The sequence below is a fragment of the Maniola hyperantus genome, chromosome Z (genome assembly GCF_902806685.2).
Source record: "Maniola hyperantus chromosome Z, iAphHyp1.2, whole genome shotgun sequence".
NCBI lineage: Eukaryota > Metazoa > Arthropoda > Insecta > Lepidoptera > Nymphalidae > Maniola > Maniola hyperantus.
In genome coordinates, this window is record NC_048564.1 from 4,338,749 (window position 1) to 4,363,396 (window position 24,648).

The following is a 24,648-nucleotide window of genomic DNA, read 5'->3' on the forward strand; positions in this document are numbered from 1 at the left end:
CCAGCAATCAATTAATACTGTTGTTATTTTTAATGCACTCGGCATTAGCGCAACATGTTGGCTCAGCTTGTTACTAAAACACTAAACTCACCGGAGCAGAGGGTGTCCATCGAGAACGTTGTGGACAGCGGGTGGCGACGCGAGTTCGAGTCCTCGAGACAGTAGTAGTGCCTCTGTCTCATCGGCACAAGCTTCTTCTCCCGAACCCTCTGCGACACCGGAGACGCATCCTCCTCCACTGCCACCGTTTGTCGCCATGGCTTGCATTTGCACCTCCGCAACAGTCGCTATTAAATCAAAAAACAATAAATATCAATTTTTACAGTGATCCATAGTTAATCAGAGCAAGCCCCAAGCGATGTCGCATATAGAAGTCGCAGAGTCTGATGAAAAGAAAAGAGACAGCGAGTTGCAATGTGCTTTAAAATACAAAGATTTATATTATTTTTACACCGTAATAATTTTTTACTTTCGTCTTTTCCCATCTTAAAGTACAATACCTACATACATATTTGTTCGTGTTATTTTCGTGACAAAATTGTATAATTCATGTAATAACATTAAAGTTGTTTAATTCATGTAATAACTCGGAAATGAATATAAAAGGATCGAAAACGGTCTTCATAAGTTTAATTAAATTCAGTGTTACTAAACTGGTGTACAATGGATCAGTGTAACACCTGCGGGAATACATTCTAGTCACGACCCGTACGTATTGCCTGATCGCCGGTCATTATCGATTGATATCGAACCATGATTTATATATTTTATCTATTTAAATCATAGAAATACAAAGCTTAAGAATTGAAATAAGTGCTTCAAATGCGGCCTGAAAAACTGCGACAGTGTGCTTATTTCAAATTGGTCAGGTTGTTAAAATTTATTTTAGAATAAATATATTCGCTCTCATTAAAAAAACTCTTTTGAATCTTATTGTCAATGGCAAGAGGTCTTAAATATAAATATTTTACAATCGTTATTAAATTTTATGTTCGAGTGTTAAGGTTTATCTATATAGCGATTCAGCTAGTTTATTAATAAACATTAGCTTAACAAAGTGGTCATTTAAAATAAACAACTGCATTTAATAATAAAGTGACAGTTCAGGAAGTAATATAGCATCTAATAGACGCAGACTCTATTATGGAATGACGAACGCATAACAAGGTCTTGACATTAACATACTATACTTACATAATTATCATTTACATTGCAGACGACTCAAGAAATATAGTAATATGCTAGGTTCACAGCACGAAAACGCATCGTCAGAGATTTGAATGTCATTGAATGTCAAACTTGATAAGGAGCAGCTGGTCGATTCCGTAAAACATGCTTCAATCATTATTACAATCGCAATTGTTATGATTGGCTGAATTTATGGTATTCTTGTTGCAACAATGAATTGTAGCCAATAGTGGGCGAGCGTCAACCAATCAGAGGTGATTGCGATCGTGACATTGTAGCTGTCATTCTACCGCAATCACGCAGCAGTTTGTAAATTTTGATGTTAAGAAAATCGTTACGCGCAAATTAACATTATGTTATATCTAAAACGGCCCGTATAAATGGAATGAGAGAATTTAAACCAATCACTCAAATGCCACCTAACTACTTGTACACAGGTCATTTAGGTTATTGATAAAGTTGTAAACAAAGTAATTAGTTATTAAATCTTATTTCTATGGAATAATATTTTAATGGATAAACGAAATGACGACCGATTATAAAAATTGGAAAATTTTCCTTATGGTCCTCAGCTACCAAGACTTTTGTGTCAATTCCACAACAGTTTTTTGTGTTTGTAACAAGGGCGATCATTTTAAAAAGGAATCTATGTTATTCCAATTATATCCTTCAAATATAGGAATGGGAAACCTTGCAGTTTACAAACGAATCTATATAATTCAGGATTTTCATTTGAAGATTCATTTTTGCCAAAACATGCCTCAATTGGCCACGTGATTTATCCCTTGTGGGTAAAATTTTTGTGGACTATGTTTTTTTTGTGATGAGTCCAAACAGGACAGATGGGCCGGGTCATACATTTGATATGAAGGTGTGTTCACGTATTGTTTATCGTGTGTCAATTGTACGAGTGTAAATTTCCGCCTTATAATTGGCATACATTGAAGATGTATCTTAGTGATCAAGAGGTGGTATATATATAACTAAGGGAAAGGCACACGAGGCACCAAACAGTGCAAGCTCCATTTCTAGCATAATAAGCGTTTTCGTAACAACAAAAAAGCTGTATGCAATATTTTTGGGCCAAATGTGTTAAAAGTCAGGTATAGCTCGAAGATGTATCTTAAATTTATACCACGAGTGCGAGGCGCTATATGGAAATCGGAAGCTAAGAGGCGAGTGGTGCACGAAGCATCAAAATATATACGAGCTCCATTTACATTGTAGTGAGGATTGTAATTACCAATGCACATATCAGTTTCATGCAATATTTTTGGCCAAAATGTGACTGTACAACAAAGATCTTGAAATCCTGAAAACCATAAAGTGCGGATATTGGAGTACTTTGATCATATTATGTGACAAACACAACCTTTTTTATTCCATAATTGCACGCAAAAGACCACCTGGCCGAAGAAGTTCTTGGCAAAAGAATTTATGCCAATGGTATGGGAAGAATACCCACTCCTTTTTCCGCGCAGCAGCGTCCATGGTGCAGATAGCCCCTTTGGTTGTAAATCAAACGACGACAACACTATCTCACCGTTAGTAAGAGGCGGTATATCCAGGTCGGGAGCCAAGAGGCGAGCTGCGCACGAGGCTCCAAGGTGTACAAGTTCCATTTCCAGTGTAGCGAGTCCTAAACCGCATCCGACTCGTGCGCTCGCGAGCGACGCGTCCTCGTATCCAACGCACAAGCAGCGATATCCGAAGCGGCTTTCTTCGCTACAAAATAAAGTTATAAAAACATGTTCTTAATTATCTGTATAATTGAGGTGGACTTTCGAGTCGAGCGTCTGTCGCATCAGTGGCGCCACTACGTCAAGGACGCCGTGACAGAGCGGCAGATTGATTTACTGTGCAAATGTAGGGAACGCCACAGACAATCGACTTGAAAGTCCACCTTTAGTACGGTCTAGAACATTTCTACAAGATTGATAGATTTCATATATGGAAACACAAAAACTTCTACAACTTTTGGTGCCTCTCATATCGAAAGTTGGGATTGTATCGGCAACTTTAACATTTGACACTGAAGGTCTAAATAGTGATCGGTTGCTTTTATTGAACTATTGGTGCAAGTTTTTTAGACAGAACGACCTGACCTAGGCCAACCATTGCCTTTTATCTTGCTTTGGATAATCCACAGTAAAATCCTTGCTCGAAAATGAATTTTTATTTGCCAAAGATTCAGATTTACTCTGACGTTATTGTATATCGATGCTCGAAATCCATGTAGAGATGTGCAAACTCTGACTTGGTACTGAGCCCTTAGTGTAAGTTTTCAAATTAAAAACGTGATATAGGAGTTATGTTCCTCATAAAATTATGTGTATATATGTGTGTATACTTAACATAATATGATATATTAGTAGGCTAATCCAATTTGTCACGTAATCAAAGGTTCTTGAAAAATTACCCCAAGCCCTTTTACAATAATAATTATTACTATGTACATATATAACTATACATCTAGAGGCAAGATTTAATTGTGTGTTTACGGCTTACGGTTTCTGAGAAAGAAGACAGTGTCAGCTAGAGCCTCGAATGTTACTTTGTTATTTACTGAGAAACGTCAACATTGTTTACATCAATGTCTTTATTTGATAAACCATTTTATAATATTCAAACTTGTCGGGCATACTTCGAAGAAAAACTTGAGTTTTGGACGGCTTATAATAACTTCAATACAAGTCCGTACAAAATGAGCGCCTAGAAACGCCATTTTATCTCAATGTGTCAACTGTCAAGTCAAAAGTACGGTTCACCTTTAAAATAAGGACTGCAACCGTACTTTTGACATGCCAGTTGACACAAAGTTAGAAAGACGAGTGAGAACTTAAAATTCATGCATTATACTTATTACGACTTCGTTCACTTCAGAAAGTCATCGTAAGTAACCTAAGTAACAATGGAGCTTTAAAATACTTACTTATTAGACTTGTTATATTCGTTCAAATAGTCCGACGCGGTTTCCAGTGAGAATATAACCTCATTTCCGGGTATTAATAAGGCTTTTTGCGGCCAGTCCGAAGGGCTAAAAGAAAAATAAGAATTCAAATGATGTTTGATGTAAATTGTGGAAGTTTCTTCGGGTTGTGTTCCTTTATAGCTAAGATATACGATACGATGGTGCTATAAGAGGCAGATAAACGAATTTCGGTGGATTCACTGGGTGGCTATGCTATCATCATTATCATCCTCGACCGGTAGACTTCCACTGCTGGACATAGGTCTCTTGTAGGGACTTCCACACATCACGGTGTTGCGCCGCCTGAATCCAGCGGCTCCCTGCGACTCGTCTGATGTCGTCCGTCCACCTAGTGGGGGGTTTTCCAACACTACGCCTGCCAGTGCGAGGTAGCCACTCCAGCACCTTGGGACCCCAACGTCTATCGGCTATAATTACTCCAACGATAATCACATCAAGTCTATTTGCATGCTTGCTAATTTTTCACGGCTTAGAGTGCGGGGCGTTCCCACCCCCGATTGCACAGTGATAGTGGATTGGGATTTATCTGTAATTAATTTAGAAAATATTATGAATAAAATAGTCTTACTTAAAAAACTAGTAGGGTGCGTGGGTGCGCGGACCACTGAAGTGGTCCGCGAGCATGCAGCGTTGGTTTTTTTAAAATGTGGACTTTATTTGCCATACATTTTCTATGGAAAAATAAATTCCGCCATCTTGAATTTTTTTTCTATTCATCGAGTAGACCTTTGAATCCTGATCATCTTTTGCGAAAAAAGTGCTCTTCTATCTTTTATACTCTCCGAGATAGACACCGACGAAGTTTGTATGGCAGCCATCTTTTTTTCGCCATTTTGAATTTTTTTTCAGCTCATTGGCAATTGGATGACGTTTCGATTGACATTTGCTCGAGCACCTCCCACCTATCTTCAATACCTTAAGCGTGCTCTTCACCCGTCTCCGAAATCCTCAATCATCAGCTCTCTCCTTATTTTTCCTCCGAATGAATTTTTGTATTCTATACGAAACCATCAGTCTAAAAATTTTTTTCATACAAAAATGTTCAGGAGAGGTGATCAATGAGTGATTCAGTCAGTCAATCAGTGAATCAGCACGAACAGCTATTATATTAATTTGATAATTGATTTATTTTCGGAGTATTCATGGGGTGTTATGTATATTACAAAAACAAAAATTACTCACATATTGGACAACCTGGGTGTCACACTCACATACGTGCAGTTATAATGCATGCACGGTGCATCAGAAATTGCCTCGTCCAGATCCTCGGCCTCGGCGGACTCCGAGTTTAGCTGGACTAATCGCTGCAATGGTTCAAATAATTGATATAACTAACTTCTGTTACCTACATACACATCTATAATAATTCGTTTATAATACAATAATTATTGTACATAATACAATAATTATTGTATATGTAAACAATAATTAGTTAGGGATTTTTGGAAGGTTGTAATTGAACAGCTGCCGAACGAATCTGTGTAATTATATTTCTCTAAAAAATACTTTTTTTACTTTAATCCGTACGCTTTTGGTCCACTTGATACAAATCTGAACGCATTCCCAAGCAAAAACTGTGCTAAAACTGAGTCCAAAATTCACAATTTCAATCAAAACAGAACAACAACTTTGATAGAGTTTTGCAGAAGAATGAACTCATCTCTGGGAGTGGCATAAAACTATATTCTGTAGAAATCTTTCAGGGCAGGGAAGACCAGGCGGCCGGGGGTCATGACGACAGATTGAAATCGATTGATTGATTTGATGGTTGAATCGAGAAATCGGTGGACCGTCCTGGACGGGTACAATGTAGTGTTATTATTATAGCAAGCCAATATCTATCACTCCTAAAAAATTCGCTTACCAGCCAATTTTAAACCACGCAAGCTTTTTTACTTTACTACTATCTATCTATGGACGTGAATGACGTCGAAGCCATATCCATATTCACTATTATGAGTGCATCACACGTTGAAAATACTGAATTGAGAAGTGCATGCGTGGTGTGCATTGTATAGCAGTATGATACAAACTTGAATGATGAATACACAGACAATATACTCCCAGATGTGACCTTCCGCTTATAAGTTAACCTATTGTATTTCCAAGCATAATTCTACCCCAAATAAGTTAATTTTCATTGCTAAATGCATTATCATTGTTACAAAAACTGATCAATATTAACATACGTCCGGCGGTTACGAGTACTTACAAATCACTTGTAGATTTTTGTATGGAATAAAAAAATTGATTCCTTTACTACTACTTACTACTACTCCTTACGTAATAATATTAAGCCACGTTTCTTGCCGCCCAACTTTTTGCTCTTACATTATTTAATGGCATCAACATGAGAAAATTGTTTATGTCATAGAGTTCCACCATTTTCGGAAAATATTTTGAGTAAAACTATGTAGCTTCTGGTGCGGCATTTTTATTTATTTAGTAGCGCTTGGCTGCAATCAGACCTGGTGGCAAGTGATGATGCAGCCTAAGATGGAGCGCGTTTGCCTAGAACATGCCTATTCACTCTTCACTTTGAAGGTAAGATTCGCGGTCTTCGATTTAGTGTGCCATGTAAACATCATCCTAGTGTTGAATGAATGAGCAAATGGACGATCTCTACCTTATATACCTTACGGAAGGGCGGATCGGCCATGCGGGTGTCGTTAGGGCAGTGACACCGGTGCTTAGGTGCGCCCGCCACTGCGTAAATAGTTAAAGTATCCTCAGGCTGCGCAGTGATGCTGCGTGGATCCATTTCTAGTACCATCCAGGCCACTTGTGGAGGAAACAACACCCTAAAAGGTACCAAGGTATGCATTAGCAAAATTATGTAGTTTCTGTAGAAAAATAAAATAACCAACGACTTTCTAATACATTCGTACCTTTTATTGCTGACGGTCGCCTGTCTGTATGGGTGCTCGCTCTCTATCCAAGTGTAATAGTGGCTTGTCGTGGTATTGGTGATTTCCTCACTGCTCGGAATCATGAGGTTCATAGCCGCCACGTGGGGAAGGAGTTTGTGGACCAATTCCAGAAGGTAAATGACGCTCTAAAACAGAAGAATTTAGATTACATACTACATCGCATGCATCAACATGTATTTTACACAAGGAACAACAAGCTTTTTGCTATAATCTGCTGAACCGAAAAGATAGAGGTGCGTGCGCGGGATCAACCCCGAGAGCCCTTAATAAGTGGAATAGTCCGCGACAGGTCAAGATGGCAATCGGAAGATGAGGTTCCCGCACGTCACCCGCGTTTGCCCGCACCGGGTTAGCGCGGGGGCTGTGCGGGTGTGCGTGGCGTTCCCTCCCCAATTGCCATTTCAACCTGACGCTACTATATAGTACTACAGACTTATTAACAATTAATTTAGGCTACCACTACCTGCAATAACAATTTAAAATCATGCCTGATGAAGGTTTCCTCACGATGTTCTCATTCACCATTAAAGCAAGTGACGATTAATCGCTCACACGCTAACAAATTACTGTAGCTAATTCTCGTGTACACAATCTCTGAAATAAACTAAAATGACGGATCTAAATATATTGCTATCCCTTTCATAATGCTCCCTGCGGAAAAGGATAGGATGAAGACCTGTCAATTTAGTTTTGGATACTATATGCATCTTTCAGCAGGTCTGATTACAGCCAAGCGCTAGTCTATACATGAAAAAAACCAGGCTAATGACAATGGCGCTGATTCTGTTGTTTTTCGCTAAACTAAATTTAGAGTATCTGCATCCTCTTCTTTTTAATATTGCTAAAAAAGTACAGAACATGAATTTTACATTTAAAGACTTTAAATTTTAGTGCACGCTACAAATTTAAACGATACGTTCGCGACTGGCAGCTAAAGTCACGAGGTTTGACGGCTCTAAATTAAACCTAAAACTGTCAAACTAAGTCTGTCCTTTTCATATTATAGTAGTAAGAAGAGGATGCGAATGCTCTAAAATTTAATTCTGCTCGGAATCAGTACATTGTCTATTTTATTTGCCTCACCTTTGAGTCATGAAGGCCTTCCAAGTTAGCCAATGCAAATGGCAGCAGGGTGTTAAGCGCCGGCGCGGTTGCCAACGTAGGCGCTATGCGTCTCAAATCATCAATGGACAATCCTCTCAACGCCGAAAGCAACATGGCCGCCCGTTCCGCTACCAACGTCGCCACGGCCACGGCAGATTCGCGAATTGTTACGACATCGGTCTCGATGCGATCTTTGTTGTATATGTGCGAGTTGCAAGTACTGGACGCAGCTTCAAGCGACGCCGATGGGCTGTATGTTCTGTGCAGACATTGTAATCATTAAAAAAAAAATGCTGGTTAAAAAATTAACTGCAAAAAGATGTCGCTACTAGATGGCATAAACAGTCGCTTCAGTACTGAGTGAGCATACATATCACAAACTTCGTCACTGGCAGTAAACGGGTTGTAGCTTAGTGGTCAGAGCGTCGGGCGCGAACCCAGGAGACGTGGGTTCGATTCCTGCCGGTTCGCGATTTTTTAAATGTATTTAAAATTATCTTAAGAGTAGTAGATGATTATAATGATACCTGTAGTAAATAATGCACGGCAACTGTCCCCGAGCTAGAGTAGTGCCATTGAAGCTCAGAGAGCAGGACGAGAACTGGAAAGTGGTGCCGTCTGGTCCCGTAACTGCGGGAAGTCCGCATTCGCCACTGGCGGTCCGGGCACCTTCGCAACACACGCGCAGTGCGTACCGAGTGTCTTCCTATTATGAATTACTTACTATAAGCGACACTCAGAAAAAGTAGGTAATATTTAGAATAGAATAGAATAGAAATAGATTTATTGGTTGATCCAACACACGATAAACACAAACATTTACAAAAAAACTTTCCTTAAAAGCTAATCCAACAAACAGTGTGTGTCGTGCCAACGAAAAGGCCCGAACTCAGCTGAATGTTGTGGATACACAATGTAACCACAACGCTGGTATTCTGTTCGAGCCCAAACGAGGGAAGTCCTGGTTATTAGTATTACTTAAAATTAAACTAAAAATAAAATAATAAAAAAAGTGAAAATTCTGTTCTTTAGAATATATTTTTATTCAAGTAAACTTTTACAAGTGCTTTTGAATCGTCAAATAGTTTAATTTACAACTGGTTTGGAATGCAGTTCCTACTAAATATTAGAATGTTTTTAACTGGAATATCCTCCCAAAAAATGCGCGGGGACCACTGGTCACAACGCGTACAGGTTACCAAGAGAAACTAGTGGCAAAATAAATTATTTAAAGAGCGATTGCTATCGCAATAACGTGATTGATTCACAAATGTACTTAAAATGTACTTAAAAGAGTGTTTACATTAGTAAATTTGTCGTAAGTCAACCACGTAAGCTTCTTACGTAAGTAATACTTACATATGTAATCGCGGCCTAACTATCTATGGCTACACAAAATAACTAAATCAAAAGTAGCAAAATAAAGATACCTTGAGTAGGACGGGTCTACTGAACTTGATTTGGACCATATCTTGGTGGGCGTCTGAGTTGGAGAAACAGCCTTCTGCGGTTTCTTCTGACACCCAACATTTACTCGGACTCGCGTCGTCTGTAGTGGTCCGCATCTAACACAGAAACATTGACAACTCTGAACAATGAAAATCTATGTCTAAATATATAAAAGGAAAAGGTGACTGCCTGACTGACTGACAGACTGGTCTATCAACGCACAGCTCAAACTACTGGAGGGATCAGGCTGAAATTTGGCATGCAGATAGCTAATATGACACAGGCATCCTCTAAGAAAGGATTTTTACATAAAAATACATGTTTTTTTTTTTAAATGGAAGCCCGCATGTGTAAATTTTATTTCAACCACGCGTAAGCCCCTTCGCACACAATTTGTGTAGTCGTATCGACCTGCAGTGTTGCACAAACGAATAGTCGCGTAGACGTATCGTTTTGGATATCAGTTGAAATCATGGCGTCAACGGCACCAGACGTTTTGGATGTTGAGGATCTTACTTTCTCTTCAGAGGAAGAGAATTTTGTATTGGGACGCCACGACGCCGTGTGCGAAGGGGGTTAAAGATTACGCGCAGAGATTTTATTTGGTGTGGGTATGGGCGGTATTAACAAGAGCTGACACGTACAACAGTACATTCACAGATTACGTTTGTGTAGTGTCTATGAGCGACGCAAGACATTATGATCGCACTGCATACGCGTCATGAAAGTCTCTCTCGCACGCGGCCAAGCTTATAAGAGTACAGTTCTTGCAATTCACAAAGGAGTGCGAACTTTACTTGTGGTTACGTGGCATACACGGGCATTGCGTGAGTGTGCATGCATGGCGGACCAATCAGTCGCGAGCAAGCGCTTGCAAACGCACACTCACATTTACTGTACCTTACTTATACCGATACGATAATATTTGGCATATCATCGATTCATGTTCATACCGAGGCTTCCCGCACTCTAGTTCATTCTGGTTGTGTCAACTGCTTTGCACAATAACCGCATCCAAACTGCAATTTTGCAGTCTCGCGGGCTTAAAGAGTTATAAATTATATTTGTTACTATGAGGCGAACTTCGTACCGCCTAACAGTCGATTCAAATTTTTAAAAAAATTATCTCCGTAAGAACCATCCTCGTATTTCAAGGAATATTATAAAAAAAGAATTAGCGAAATCGGTTCAGCTGTTCTCGAGATTTGCGATCAGCAACACATTTAGCAATTAATTTTTATAAGTATATAGAGGTCGCGGCTCGCAGCGCGTCGAAAATAGCTTGGGCGCAATCCCGTTAAAATAAGGTAAATCGACTTTTGAACGTGCCAGCTCTTGTTTACCGACCTGTAAGACCAGCCATTTGAAATACATACATCGTACAACAATTCTAAGTTGTAGTCGTAATGTCCCGTGCCGGCGTAGACGCAGGCGCCGACGATCGCGACACCGGGCCGGTCGACAGTGAAGCAGATCGCGTCCGGGCTTCCGTTGCCCGTGCTCCAGGTGCGCGCCGAGTTTATGCGCATGAAGCGAGACGCTGTTACTATGTTTTTGATCGTCTTTGATACCATGTCTTCCTGTTAATGCATAGAAACGTTTTCAATGGGATTCCACAGGCAAAAAAGATCTCAGAGGGCGTCACAAGAGATCCGGCCAATGCAAGCTGTCAACTTCAATTTTTTAAATTATGGTGTTCAAGCTATCAAACGCCATTTAATTAAAAAATACATGTTGTAAAGCCGGTTCGCTTATGGCGCTGTCAGAATAAACTGGTAGTGTGGAAAACGGACAATGTTTTCAAATGTACGTTTTCAATATTCAATCTATCTATGATCTGTAGATAAATTACTCAAAGTTGTTATTAATTGTCAAAAATTGTATAGTCTAAGATATAACGACGTTGCTAAATATCTTAACTACCGATTACAGATAGCTGATTGAATATTGAAAACGGACGTGAACCAATATTTTTTGTTCGAAGCTTAAGCTAATAAGGCTTAAACTACCTTTTAGCGTAAATGCACCGGGCTCAATAGGTGAAGAAATGGCTGAAATCGGAAAGGTTAACGGTGTGAACCTACACTATTACAACTGTTCTATTTCATGAAGCCCACTCAGTGTAGTAATGAGTGATAAGATAAACTTTACCGCATATGACAATGTTAGGTGTGCACTCACACAAGCATAGCTAAACGGTCTTCGTGAAACAGAACATCTGTACCGGTAAGATGTTGTTTTTTTATTGAAAATATTACAATAAAACTTAAAGCTAGCCTTACCTAATTACTATACAAATTATGCCCGCGTGGGATAGTGCCAAAAATACTGGCTGCATTTCCACACTGGACATCCAGACTGATCCTTTGCGCGTTGAACTTGTTGACCGCTGAAAAGTATATTTTACAATTTGGAGTATACATACCCTGAACATTAAGGCACTGAAAGACATCTCGGCAATGATTCGAGCGGCTAACTTGCAGCAATAATCAGCCAGTCTCTCTTGCGTCTGCAATTCACCATGATCGTGCGCCGGCGCACATTGCCTTTGCGACAACTGTTGCTTGATCGGGTTCAGAACCACATCCAAGAGTCGCGGCACTACATCCAGTAAATGCCATTCTAAAAAGCTCAACTGTTCCTCGCTGTCCTGATTCTATTATAACAAAAACGTACACATTATTTTAAAGCTTTTTCGGACACGAAGCACGATAGCAGAAGGCAAACCTACAATCCATACTAATATTATTCCATACTAGATGAAACCTGCGACTTCGTCCACGTGGATTTAGGTGTATAAAAATCCCGTGGGATCTCTTTGATTTTCCGGGATAAATAGTAGCCTATGTTCTTCCCCGGGACGCAAGCTATATCTGTATCAAATTTCGTCAAAATTGGTTGAACGGATGGGCCGTGAAAGGCTAGCTAGACAGACAGACAGACACACTTTCGCATTTATAATATTAGTATGGATTCGAAATTGTTATATGCCTATTTGTACGATATTTGGTACAGAGATGGCTAGCATTCCGCGACGGGGCTATAAATTCTACTAAAGGCTAATCTTTGTTCAGGAAAATCGAGGAGTGACGTGATATTCAAAAAAGCTAAACCCAAGAGTTGCAAGCATGTAGTACGTTTAAGTTTTCTTCATCTTCCAGTTTCCAGACCTAGCGGTGTGAGGTCAAAGTTGCAAAATTAAGCAGTTATGATATTACTAGCTTATGCACACGACTTTGTCCGCGTGGACTACACAAATTTCAAACTCCTATTTTACTCCCTTAGTAGATGAATTTTCAAAATCCTTAACGCATGTCTATGTCATAATAGCCATCTGCATGCCAAATTTCAGCTCGATCCGTTTTAGCTGTGCATTGATAGATCAGTCAATCAGTCAGTCAGTCAGTCACCGTTTTTTTATATATTTATATGTGTAAAAATAGATATACCTTTTGGGAATCTTTTGCTCGTGGCGGAATTGGCGGTGGCTTCTGTACGTGCGACGATCGTGGTACCGTCGCCGATTTGCACGGTACATCTTTCGTCGTCTGCAATATAAATGTGCCCATAGTAAAAAAATCCATACCAATATTATCCATACATACATACAAATGAGAAAGTGTGTCTGTCTGTCTGTCTGTCTGTCCGTCTGTCTGTCTGATCGCCTTTCACGGCCTATCCGTTCAACCGATTTTGACCAAATTTGGCACAGCGATAGCAATTGCATCCCGGGACAGGACATAGGCAACTTTTCATCCCCGAAACTCAAAGAGTTCCCACGGGATTTTAAAAAACCTAAATCCACGCTGACGAAGTCGCGAGTATCATCTAGTTTATTTTTAAAAATATTTTAATATCATGACCGCCTAGAAACTATTCACCCAGAAATCATCAATAACAAATGAACCATTCAAAATCAGCACACAACCCACAACACACACAAATGCCTACACGCGAACACTGACGCACACTCAAACTCACATTCTCACTCACGCACACTTTCACTGACACTCACTGACTCTTACACTCACTCACACTCACACTCACACTCACACTCTCACTAACACTCACTGGCACTCACTGACACACACACTCTCACTAACACTCAATGGCACTCACTGACACTCACTGACTCATACACTCACACTTATCTTAGACATCAGAAGCTCAACTTAATAATTCTACTGTAACTTAATCAGAACACTAAATGATTATGATGGGGTACAATACCTTAGCCTCAGAACGACGGACCTCTTGCAGTGATGCGTGGCTCTGCGTCAGCGGCACTACGTACTGCAAGACGTCACGGAGACTCTGCGACTGACACATCGCCGAACAAGTTGCCGTCAACTCGCGAATCTGATTTGGAGCGACACTCCCATCCTATAAAATTTGTTTTAAAGGTGAACACCGTACTTTTGACATGACAGTTTTTTTTCTGAATAAAAAAAAACTATTTTGACGAAATTTGGTACAGAGATAGATTGCATTTTGGAGACGGACATTGGCTATTTTTGTCCAAATCAAAGAGTTCCAACGGGATTCTCAAAAGGCCTAAATCCACGTGGATAAACTCGCAGACATCATTTATTTTGTACAGAGATAGCTTGCATCTTAGAGGGCACATTTTATCCCGGAAAATCAAACAACTCCCACAAAGAGGTAAAGTTTGACAGTTTAGGTAATCTCCGAAGCTACTCATCTTATTCTGAAAATTCTTTCTCTGATAAAAAATGTGTTATAGGCTATAAATCATATATATGTATCCATACGTATATGTATACATTTCCATATGTACTAATATTATAAATGCGAAAGTGTGCCTCTCTGTCTGTATGTCTGTCTGTTTACCTGTCTGTCTGTCTGCTTGCTTTTCACGACCCAATAATTTAACCTATTTGGATCAAAATTTGTACAGAGTTAGCTTTCATGCCGGAGATGGACATAAGCTCCCTTTTATCCCGAAAAATCAAAGAGTTCCCACAGGATTCTGACAGGCCGATCCGTTTAACCGATTGACATGAAATTTGGTATAAAGGTAGCTTGCGTTTCGGAAATTGACATAGGCTACTCTTGATCCCGGAAAATCAAAGAGTTCAAATGGGATTTTTGAAAAACCTAAATCTACGCGACCGAATTTGCGGGCATCACCTAGTAATAAAATAAATTTAAGTAAGGAGTTTGTTTTCAACATCTTACTTACTTTAACGTTGTGCAGCATATAGCAGATATGATTCCATTTCAGTATCGGTGTCGGGAAAAACGCGTAAAAACAAGCGTTAAATGTTTCATGTGCTTCCTGTAATATAGAATGCGTCATCTCCAGAGCGAACTGTACGTAGCATACTCTATGCGTCTTACTACGCCGCTGCTTCCGGGGCAACATCGCGCACGTTGGAGTCTCCTCGGCCATCACACTTTGGACGAAATTTCGAACATCCGCTATGGACTCAAAGTAAGACATGTAATCAGGAGAGTTCCTCTTTTTTACACTCTGAGGATATACTTCCTTGATGTAGGATTTGACGAGTCTCAGCCCAGCTCTAATAATGTACACCAGTCTCTTCTGATGCTTCAGTATGGTGAGTTTCTGATAGTTTATTGGTATCTGTCCATTCGTGTCTAATATGATCTCTTTGAAGGTCCTCCAACTCCAATGCAACAGGCCGATAAGAGAGCGGAAGCACGACACTGTAACTTTCCTCGACAGATTCTTGCTCAGAACGACGACCGGCTCCGCTGGGTCCAAGTGCTTGATGGGCATCGGATGATCGGGCCCCATAATGTTGTACAATAGACAGGGAATTTGACCCGCATTTACATCAGTGCCGTTGTTCGACTTTTTGGAAGTTTTGAAATGGAAGCCTATATCATCGTTGATAACCATGGCATGTCCTGAAGATCCACAATCGGAGGAGGGCCCGTTGATAGTGGCAGATACAACATACCACTTATTCGTCTGCAAAGGTTTGCATTACTAAATCCACACGGCCAAAAACATTTATACGTCGGTATGGTTATATATCAAGAAAATATTTGTCTGTCTGCCTGTTCGTTACATTTCAATTAACTCACTAACTCTTCTTACAATGGAGTTGAAACTATACAGTTTTGTTGGGACTTGTTGAAAAGTATCGCCATAGTATCATCGACGTACAATAAGGTGACATACCGGACATTAGGAGTGCTACTGACTATAAATTTTTGAAAAAAATTGGCAGCTATATGGCGCTATTTTCACAACTAGAAAATTTAACTTTTCGGTTCGTTTTTTGGCATGGTAGTCGTATGTTTTAATTCACTTAATTACAATTTGTATACTTACCGCTATGGGTACTGGAGATTCAAACATCAGCGGGTATTTGTCTTTCGGGGCGCACTCGTAAAAAGTCTCATCAGTCTCAAAGAGCAACTCCCCATCCCCTTCTTGGTCTCCGCCTTCCAGGCCGATGTCGAATAGACGTATCTTCGCCGTGTAGTCGCCGCGACCTCCGTACAGGCCAACTCCACCTTTATTATTACAACAATATAATTTGTGTAAGACAAAACATTCTTAGCTACAAGGAAATTGGTGATGTAGATAGTCATTTAGTCTGATACATAAAACACAAAATGTTTCTATCTATGTCCGTTATAGAATTTGAAATCATGTGCCCCAAACCGGTTTAATTAGAAAGGCTAAATGATAAAAAGATGGTTTTAGAAAAAAATGCATTAGGCACATTCTTCTTAAGCGTATTAGCACAAGCCGGGTATCCGCAAATTTAGTATAACGCAAAATTTGCGTTGTGCTTTTTCATCAGGACATCTTTGCTTGAAAAAGATTAGAATTTATAACGTAAACATTTACACCACATATAGCATGCATGAGGCATTTTTTGTTTGGTGTGTGGAATGTGGCTTTATCATATACATAATCAGCTTCACAGAATTACTTACCAAGCAAAATATCGCTGTCGCACATAAATCGGATGGCTTCAACCGAATGTCCAGAATAACCCCAACCTCCGCCGTTGTGTTCAAAACGGTTCACGGTTAGGTAGTCTTCAACTACAGATACTATTGGTATAATGGCGTTATCACGCTTACATTCCACCAGCGATGGTCTATAAACAAATGTATCAGTGTAAGAATTAAGATCAATTTGAAAAAAGCAAAATGATTTCTGGTTGGATAAGTTTACAGTGTCAATGAGAAGCCTAGCGAGGTATAGTCCGTATAAAATGAGAACTCACTCGCCATTTTAACTCTATGTATAAACTGTCATGTCAAAAGTACGATTTTAGTCCTTAATTTAAAGATGAAGCGTACTTTTGACATGACAGTTAAATGGCGAGTGAGATCTCAAAACATTTTTTTTCGTATCATATAGCGCAGGTGGCAGGAGGGTGAGTTTGATGTAATTTTCTATTCCATTACAAGTTAACCCTTGGCTGCGTTCTGATCTGGTGGTAAGTGATGATACAGTCTAAGATGAAAGTGGGCTTACGTGGCAGTTTTATTAAACCCACGTCCGTTATCAGTTTATACATATACCGGAACGCCAAATCGCTTGGCGGCGGTTTTTCCGGTAGGGTGGTAACTATGCCCACGGCCCGAGCTTTCACCAGACAAGACCAGAGACAATTCGAAATTTGAAATCCACCAATCGTCCCTGCCGAGAATCGGAGTCGGGTCCTCCCGCTTATAAGACCACAGTGCTCAACACTGCGCCAGAGAGATTGTCAAAAAATCAAGGCTCTCAATGTCGCTGCACTCTTCCGCAACCCGCTACCTAGCGCACGAGCCGTCAAGCGGTAAACCTATAACAAAAACGTCTACTTACTTATGCTCGTGAGCGTACGTAAGTGAATCCAGGCATCCGAGCAGATGCAACGCCGCATGTATTCTCGTAACTTGGCAACCTGTTGTGCAAGGGATGGCTAATTCTTGGTTTAGAACCGACATATTTGACAGCGCTAGATTGTCCGCTGGCTGATCTTCCTTGTTAGAGACCCATTCAAAGTTTTCCAACTGTCTGAAATCCTCCAACCTCTTCATACACCCGTAGTTTGGATATTCGAATTCAACATCCGAGAACGCTTCGGGGTCATTGGAACAGCATCTCTGGAGTTTGTGTGAGTCGAACGCTAATATGTTGAAGCATTTCATGACTCGCATCTGTGGTTGATAACACCATAGTACGTCGTACAAGGGATCGAGACAGGCCAGTGTATTTACAAAGTCGACTTGTTCAGGACCCGTCCATGCGTTACAGGAACCATCGGATTTATTTATAGTAATGCACTTGAAAGTATGTTCTGGTCGATTTGGGAGAATCACTGTTAAACAAAAACATTTATAACGCGTAAAATTTTACTCCTCACGTACCATTTTAAATTTTTGTGTCAAATCTCGTGTCAAAATTTTTATACATACAAGTTCCACAAATTGCTATGTCTCATTAACATCGAAATGACGTCATTTTGACGTCAGCCGAAATAAAAATATATCATCAGGTCGAAACTTCAGTCTTGTGCTGACGTCACTAAAATGGTGGCCACGCGCATTAGCAATTTGCGGGACTTGTATCCATTCTTATATTATTTTCTGCCGCGTACTGTAAGCTCATTTCATACTAACCTATACTGTTAGCATTGGCGGTGATCGTCGAGCTAAAGAGCGTATCAGTGTTAATTAAAGCCTGCGAGACCTGTATAAAGGTCTGATCGCCTGAGGCAGACAACCATACAGCGCGGCATCCGTGCCGAGTACCGATTTTGGGTACGCGACCTGGCGTGGCGTACCACACCGGGCTACGGTCCGACCGCGGTTCCTCTTGACGTGGTCGACCAAGAGATCCTTTCTGTAAGAATAAAACACTTACTTATACTGATATTTTAATGTCTATTTTTAAAACCAAGCGTCTCGACTGACGTTTAAGATGGAGACCTAAAACACAGAATACTTGATAATACCTTAATGGTTACGACGCAATAACGTGCAATTTAGCTCGCACAGCATCATCATCCACCACCCATCATCACCCACCACCAACCCACTACTAAGCACGGGCCTCCTCTCAGACTGACAAGGGTTTTTTGCCATAGACGTTGGCTAAGTGTATAATAGCAGAATTCACACATCTTTGGGAACATTATGTCGAACTCTCAGGCATGTAGGTTCCCTAACAATGGTTTCCTTTAGCGTTAAGGCAACTGATATTAATTGCCTAAAACGCACATAACTCCGAAAAGCTAGAGGTGCGTGCCCAGGATCGAACCCCCAAAACCTCCGTATAGGAGGCCGACGTCTTGACCACTACGCTATCAGCGCTTTTATCAGCTCGCGCTACAGCCTATACTTTAACAAACACCTCTCTTTCTATTGCGTAATTCTTGTTTGTTATCTATCCCTCTCAGAAGAGATAAAAGATACGCGAGTGCCATCGAAGGGGTTTCTCGGATCTTACCTGATAATTCCCGAAAGTGTATATTTCGCCGTCTCTAGTGAGTACAGCGGAGTGGTTGCTGCCGGCGGCAATAGCCGAGGCCCGCGGCACGCGCACTCGCACCACGCGGTGATGAATCACAAGGTCGCCCGCACCCAGCGCGCCCCATTGATTCGACCCGAATGTGAATACCTCACCTACATTACAAACACATCACCAATGAACGACAAATCACAGAAGGCAAGCTTCTAACAATGGAGATCCACACTGCCAATTTATTCCGACAGGGGCGCATAAGCGAATCGGCCATAGGGGTAGTATCAACTGTGGAACCGGCTTTACTGACCTGTCAAACGCCATAATTTTAACATTTGACTGGAAAGACCTACAGTCTAAATACATAAAAGGAAAAGGTGACTGACTGACTGATCTATCAACGCACAGCTCAAACTACTGGACGGATCGGGCTGTTATTTGGCATGCAGATAGCTATTATGACGTGGGCATACGCTAAGAAAGGATTTTTGAAAATTTAACCCCTAAGGGGGTAAAATAGTGGTTTGAAATTTGTATAATCCACGCGGACGAAGTCGCGAGCATAGCTAGTGAACTTATAATAAAAGAAGTTATTAATAATACAACTTGACTAACCGAGTTCAGAGAGCAACATAGTGTGATGTAAGCCACACGCTACGGCGACTATCCGATGTCCTCCAGGCACAACGACGCGGGCTGGAGCCAAGCAGTTAACTTTCACTGCCTCCCGTTCTGAATCCGGTCCTGATCCCGCTGCCCCAGTTGCTCCCGGCCCTGATCCTGTGCCCCCTTCACTCTGACTCGGCTCTTTATTTTCTGGACACACCAAGAGATTTTTGAAATATACATTTTTTTAAATTCCATAATAAGTTAGCCCTTGACTGCGATGTCATCTGTAGTACTTACCTACCTAAGTGATGATGAAGGTAGAAGCGGACTAAATTGAAAAGCATATGAGTCTTTTTTAAATTAAACCCATACATACCCCTTATCAGTCTGTGCACGACATCGTACCGAAACGCTAAATCACACCACACTTTTACCGGTAAAGTGGTAACTAGCCACGGTTGTAGCCTCCCACCAGACCAGACCAGAGACAATTAAGAATTATAAATTCTTAATAAATAATGAAAGCTGGCGAACAGAACAAGATCCTCAGGAATTATTCTTTTTAGCCGGCTTCCAAAAAAGGGGACGCTTCTCAATCAGCTTTTTCTTTATGTATACCAATTTTGCAAGATTTCTGGACCGATTTTCAAAATTTTTATTTCAATTAATAGAGGGAAGTTCACGAGATAAATTCGTACAATAAAAACTTCTGGACCCAACTCTTTGATCTGCACTGCAAGCAGTTATGGAGATTCAGAAACTGTTTATGATGATCGATACAGTAGGTGTCGAGCAACGACTTCATGGTTGAACTCCAAATTCCACCTCCTCAACCTGATAATGAACGATACAGTACTCCTAAACTATAGGGATTCAGGATTTGTTAATCCATACTTCAAACTAATATTATAAATGCAATAGTGTGCCCTGTCTGCTAGCTTTTCAGGCCCAACAGTTTAACCAATGTTGATCAAATTTGATGAGGAGTTAGCTTACGTCCCGGGGACAGACAAAGACTATAGGACACTTTTCACCCCGGAAAATCAAAGAGTTCCCACGGTATTCTTAAAGGCCTATCCATTTAACTGATTTATATGGATACAAAGGTAACTTGCGGCCCATAAATTGACATAGGCAACTTTAATCCCAGAAAATCAGATTTTTCAGATTCAGACCACGGGATTTTTAAAAAAAAAATCCACGCGGACGAAGTCGCGGGCATCATCTAGTAGTGAAATAATATTGTAGATGCCAAACAGCTTTGGGGCGAAACACGCTTTACCATTACTGTACGTGGGTTGGTCGGGACGCGATGTATGAGCACCTGATGTCGAGGCCTCCGCGCATCTCCGGCAAACGCCGCAGATGGTACAGCCCGGGTCGCCTTCACCGCAACCACATCTCCTATTTAACAATCTGTACTATAATACAAGCTTATAAGGCCTGCTGTATATTTATCAGAAATTGTCGGTCAAAAAGAATACACTTCATTCATTTTTATCCGACGGCTGCGAAGCCCAGAAAGGAGGGTTATGTGTTTGACCTGTATTCTAAATGAATAGAAACAAATTCCAGATAGCGGAATTAATTTTTCCGTACAAAATATATAGGTGAAACTATGCAAGTGACACACTGGATACGGTTTCTTTTAAAATTTATTTTTATGGAAAAATTTCATTCTGACAAATGATTCGACGAGATATGGAGTAAGATGATGATTGAGGGTAGATGGATGAGGAGCACGACCATGGTATTAAAGATAGGTGGAGGCTGCTCAAACAAAAAGTACTGAATCCTCATGCAGGCAGTGAGCTGAAAATTGTGGATAAAAATAAAACCAAAATGGCGGATTCAAGAGAAAGTGTAAAAAATGGAAGAGTGGTTTACTGCTAGAAAATGATCAGGACCTGTCAATCTGCTTGGTGAGCAAAAAAATCAGGATAGCGAAACCTATTGTTCAATATAAAATATATGACGACAAAACTTTTAAAAATTATCTAATACTAGCTGTCCTGGCGAACTTCGTTCCGCCTAACAGTCGATTCAAATTTTTAAATTTTTCTCTCTGTAAGAACCATCCTCGTACTTCAAGGAATATTATAAAAAAAGAATTAGCGAAATCGGTTCAACTGTTCTCGATATTTGCGATGACCAATACATTTAGTGATTCATTTTTATATCTTCAGTGGTCCGCGCACCCACGCGCTCTACTAGCTTGTTACTTATTTGTACGTTAACGGTATACATACAAAATAATATAGGTAACGCGCGAGTCGCATTGCAATGCATACCGAGTATTATTTTTTATGGCTAATTTTGTCCTACACAATCTCTTAACTGATATGACAAGTCTGTACGTATTGCTCTACCTTTCATAATGCTCACTGCGGAAAAGTTTAGAACTAGAGTTAGACTTGTAATTAAGTTAGTTTAGAAATAGCGCACAACAGAATTATTTGTTTACAAATATTTTTGCTCACACAAAAACAGCATAACGTTACAAAATACAGAAGAAACTGTACAGTCTAAACTATCTCTTGATATCAACTAAAATTATAAAAAAACGCTATTTATATTAAAACTCACTCGCCAGGCAATCGGTTCGGCACTGTAGCGCAAAGGCAAGCGCCCGCAAAGCCTGTACATTCTCGGCACAGTACGCAAATTCTACAATACTCCATACTCCATGAGTGTACGCTGGCGCAGAGTCGCGCTTCTTCCTTGCCACCACTGTTACTGTTAGCGCTTGAACTTCTATAGTGCTCTGCAAACCAAAATATTATGTGTTGCAGACACCAACAGTTCACGACAGTTAGGGAACTTCGTACATTTGACGCAGGTAGCCCTAAGTAGCTTTAATTTTTCTTTGATTTTACGTTACCATGCCATAGCCTAACATTAAACATATCGTCGATTCTAAATCAAGCCGAGAGTTCCCTCACCATAGTTCACTCTGGCAGACACCCAATTATATTGGTACTAATTCGGTTCAAAAGTAATGCTATTTTTCTCTTATCGAGATCGATTTGAATTAAATTAATCGTAATTAAACTTAATCGCGATTAGTAAAATTAATCATTAATCGTTAAACTCATTGATATTTTTGACATAATATTAAGGCATTTATAAAACACGAAAAAAATTACATGGCTGAGCTAGCGTAATTGCGTGATGCACTATAATACACAGTCGCTATTCGTAGTCACTAACTACCTTCCAAAGCTACTACAAAGTATTAAATAAGTTTTATTTTTACAGGTACACGTCGTCTGTTGAACTCGAGCGAGCATTGCGCGTCTTTTTGGTCTTTCTTTTTATACTCACCCGACTTCAACAGAGCTGTACCTGTACAAACAAAAATTATTTAATACTTTGTAGTGACGTTAAGATCGGGTTTGAAAAGTTTTTTTAATTTTTTTTTATCATGTTTAATTTTTTTACTTTTTAGTGCTTTAGGAGTGCAGTATCAGAATATTAAGAGTTGGGACCTAGAGTCCAAAGATGTAGTATATGCTTAGTACCTACAAAATTTCTTCCCTATATTCCTAATTCCCCACAGTTTAGGTGGGCAGTAGTATCCTGCAGCATAAGGATTGAAGTGTTGGGACCTAAAGTTCAACGATGTAGTCTATGCTTGGCTCTTAAAATATCAATTCACAATCGAAACTTCCAAAATGTCCACAATTTAGGTGGGCAGCATCCCTGTAGCATCAGAGTTGAAGGGTTGGTACCAGATTTTTTATCCATCTAGCAAACTCCCTCTATCGTCTAAAAAAATATTGTTGTACTTTTACAACAATCATATATTTTAATTAACGATTAAAATTAAAAATCGTAATCATGAACACTTCGATTACGATTAATTAATTTTACTTTTTGCCAATATGGGTTCACAGCTAAATATCTTTTACAATAATCGTTATCAACACTCACTCTCTTTTGTGTAACCGAATTCTCTGCCACATTGTCCTTTGTTGTTGATTCCAAAAGTGTAAACTTCGCCGAAGTTTGTGAGCGCTACTGCATGGGCTTTTCCTAGCGCCACCTATGAAAAAACATTCATATAAGCCCCTCTTTCTGCTATAGACTGTGTGAAATATATCTGAACTGTATGGTTCTTCTAACTTCACGAGAGTTTGCGAGATATACCTACTCAGACTACATAGACAATAGTGCGGAGTTTGCGCGTCTTTGGGTTAAAACGAAACCTACACGCAGGCTACAAATCATGGATCATTTCCAGTCGATATAAGTAATGTTCAAGGCATATTTACCTGAATGATTCTCTCGTGCTTCAAATCGGTTACAAGCCCATTCTCATCGCAATGCTGAGTGTCTTTTCCAAACATGAGTAACTCGCCGGCACGAGTAACTAGAGCAGTCGATCCGTAGTTACATGCCGCGTATACAACGTGATGTTTCTCCGCCTACAAGTTACAGAAACCTCAGCTTAACAGCCAGTCAGATTATTTATTGATAGCATAGCTGAAGTAAAAGAAATATCTTGTCATCCAAATCCATACTAATATTATAAATGCGAAAGTGTGCCTGTATGTCTGTCTGCTAGACTTTCACGGCCCATCCGTTCAACCGATTTTGATGAAATTTGGTACAGCAATAGCTTGCATCCCGGGGAAGGACAAATGCTACTTTTTATCACGGAAAATCAAAGAGTTCCGACGGGATTTTCTAAACATAAATCTGCGCGGACAAAGTCGCGGGCATCAGCTAGTATTATATAAAAGCAAAAGTTCTGACTCACTCAATGACTGACTCATCAATATCCAACCCAAACTCTTGGAGCCACAGGCATAACGCATAACTGAGTAGGTTCCTGCGGTAGTGGAGCGGTGCGGGAGGGTTGTGATGACGTGACGCAAGAGCTCAGTGATTCGTCAATTAATTGTGAC

General features: G+C 40.2%; 1 protein-coding gene across 8 annotated transcripts in view; it reads right to left on the minus strand.

Annotated features, from left to right (window-relative positions):
• The window catches only part of hiw (MYC binding protein highwire), a 136,557-nt gene that overhangs the window by 102,943 nt on the left and 8,966 nt on the right, over positions 1-24,648 (minus strand). For 4 of the 8 annotated variants that reach the window (XM_069509001.1, XM_069509006.1, XM_069509003.1 and 1 more), the window contains exons 11-34: positions 24,013-24,165; positions 23,672-23,783; positions 22,325-22,502; positions 21,021-21,142; positions 19,745-19,945; positions 19,115-19,290; positions 18,286-18,508; positions 17,489-17,984; positions 16,603-16,769; positions 15,989-16,173; positions 14,867-15,622; positions 13,894-14,046; positions 13,113-13,211; positions 12,089-12,319; positions 11,040-11,243; positions 9,645-9,779; positions 8,742-8,920; positions 8,194-8,473; positions 7,069-7,235; positions 6,807-6,981; positions 5,363-5,484; positions 4,121-4,225; positions 2,732-2,913; positions 92-287 (exon numbers count right to left, since the gene is read on the minus strand). In XM_069509001.1, coding sequence (XP_069365102.1) covers positions 92-287; positions 2,732-2,913; positions 4,121-4,225; positions 5,363-5,484; positions 6,807-6,981; positions 7,069-7,235; positions 8,194-8,473; positions 8,742-8,920; positions 9,645-9,779; positions 11,040-11,243; positions 12,089-12,319; positions 13,113-13,211; positions 13,894-14,046; positions 14,867-15,622; positions 15,989-16,173; positions 16,603-16,769; positions 17,489-17,984; positions 18,286-18,508; positions 19,115-19,290; positions 19,745-19,945; positions 21,021-21,142; positions 22,325-22,502; positions 23,672-23,783; positions 24,013-24,165 — 4,997 coding nt within the window. The remainder of the gene's footprint in view (positions 1-91; positions 288-2,731; positions 2,914-4,120; positions 4,226-5,362; positions 5,485-6,806; positions 6,982-7,068; positions 7,236-8,193; positions 8,474-8,741; positions 8,921-9,644; positions 9,780-11,039; positions 11,244-12,088; positions 12,320-13,112; positions 13,212-13,893; positions 14,047-14,866; positions 15,623-15,988; positions 16,174-16,602; positions 16,770-17,488; positions 17,985-18,285; positions 18,509-19,114; positions 19,291-19,744; positions 19,946-21,020; positions 21,143-22,324; positions 22,503-23,671; positions 23,784-24,012; positions 24,166-24,648) is intronic. The other 4 variants (XM_069509004.1, XM_069509002.1, XM_069509005.1 and 1 more) reach the window with 3 other exon arrangements.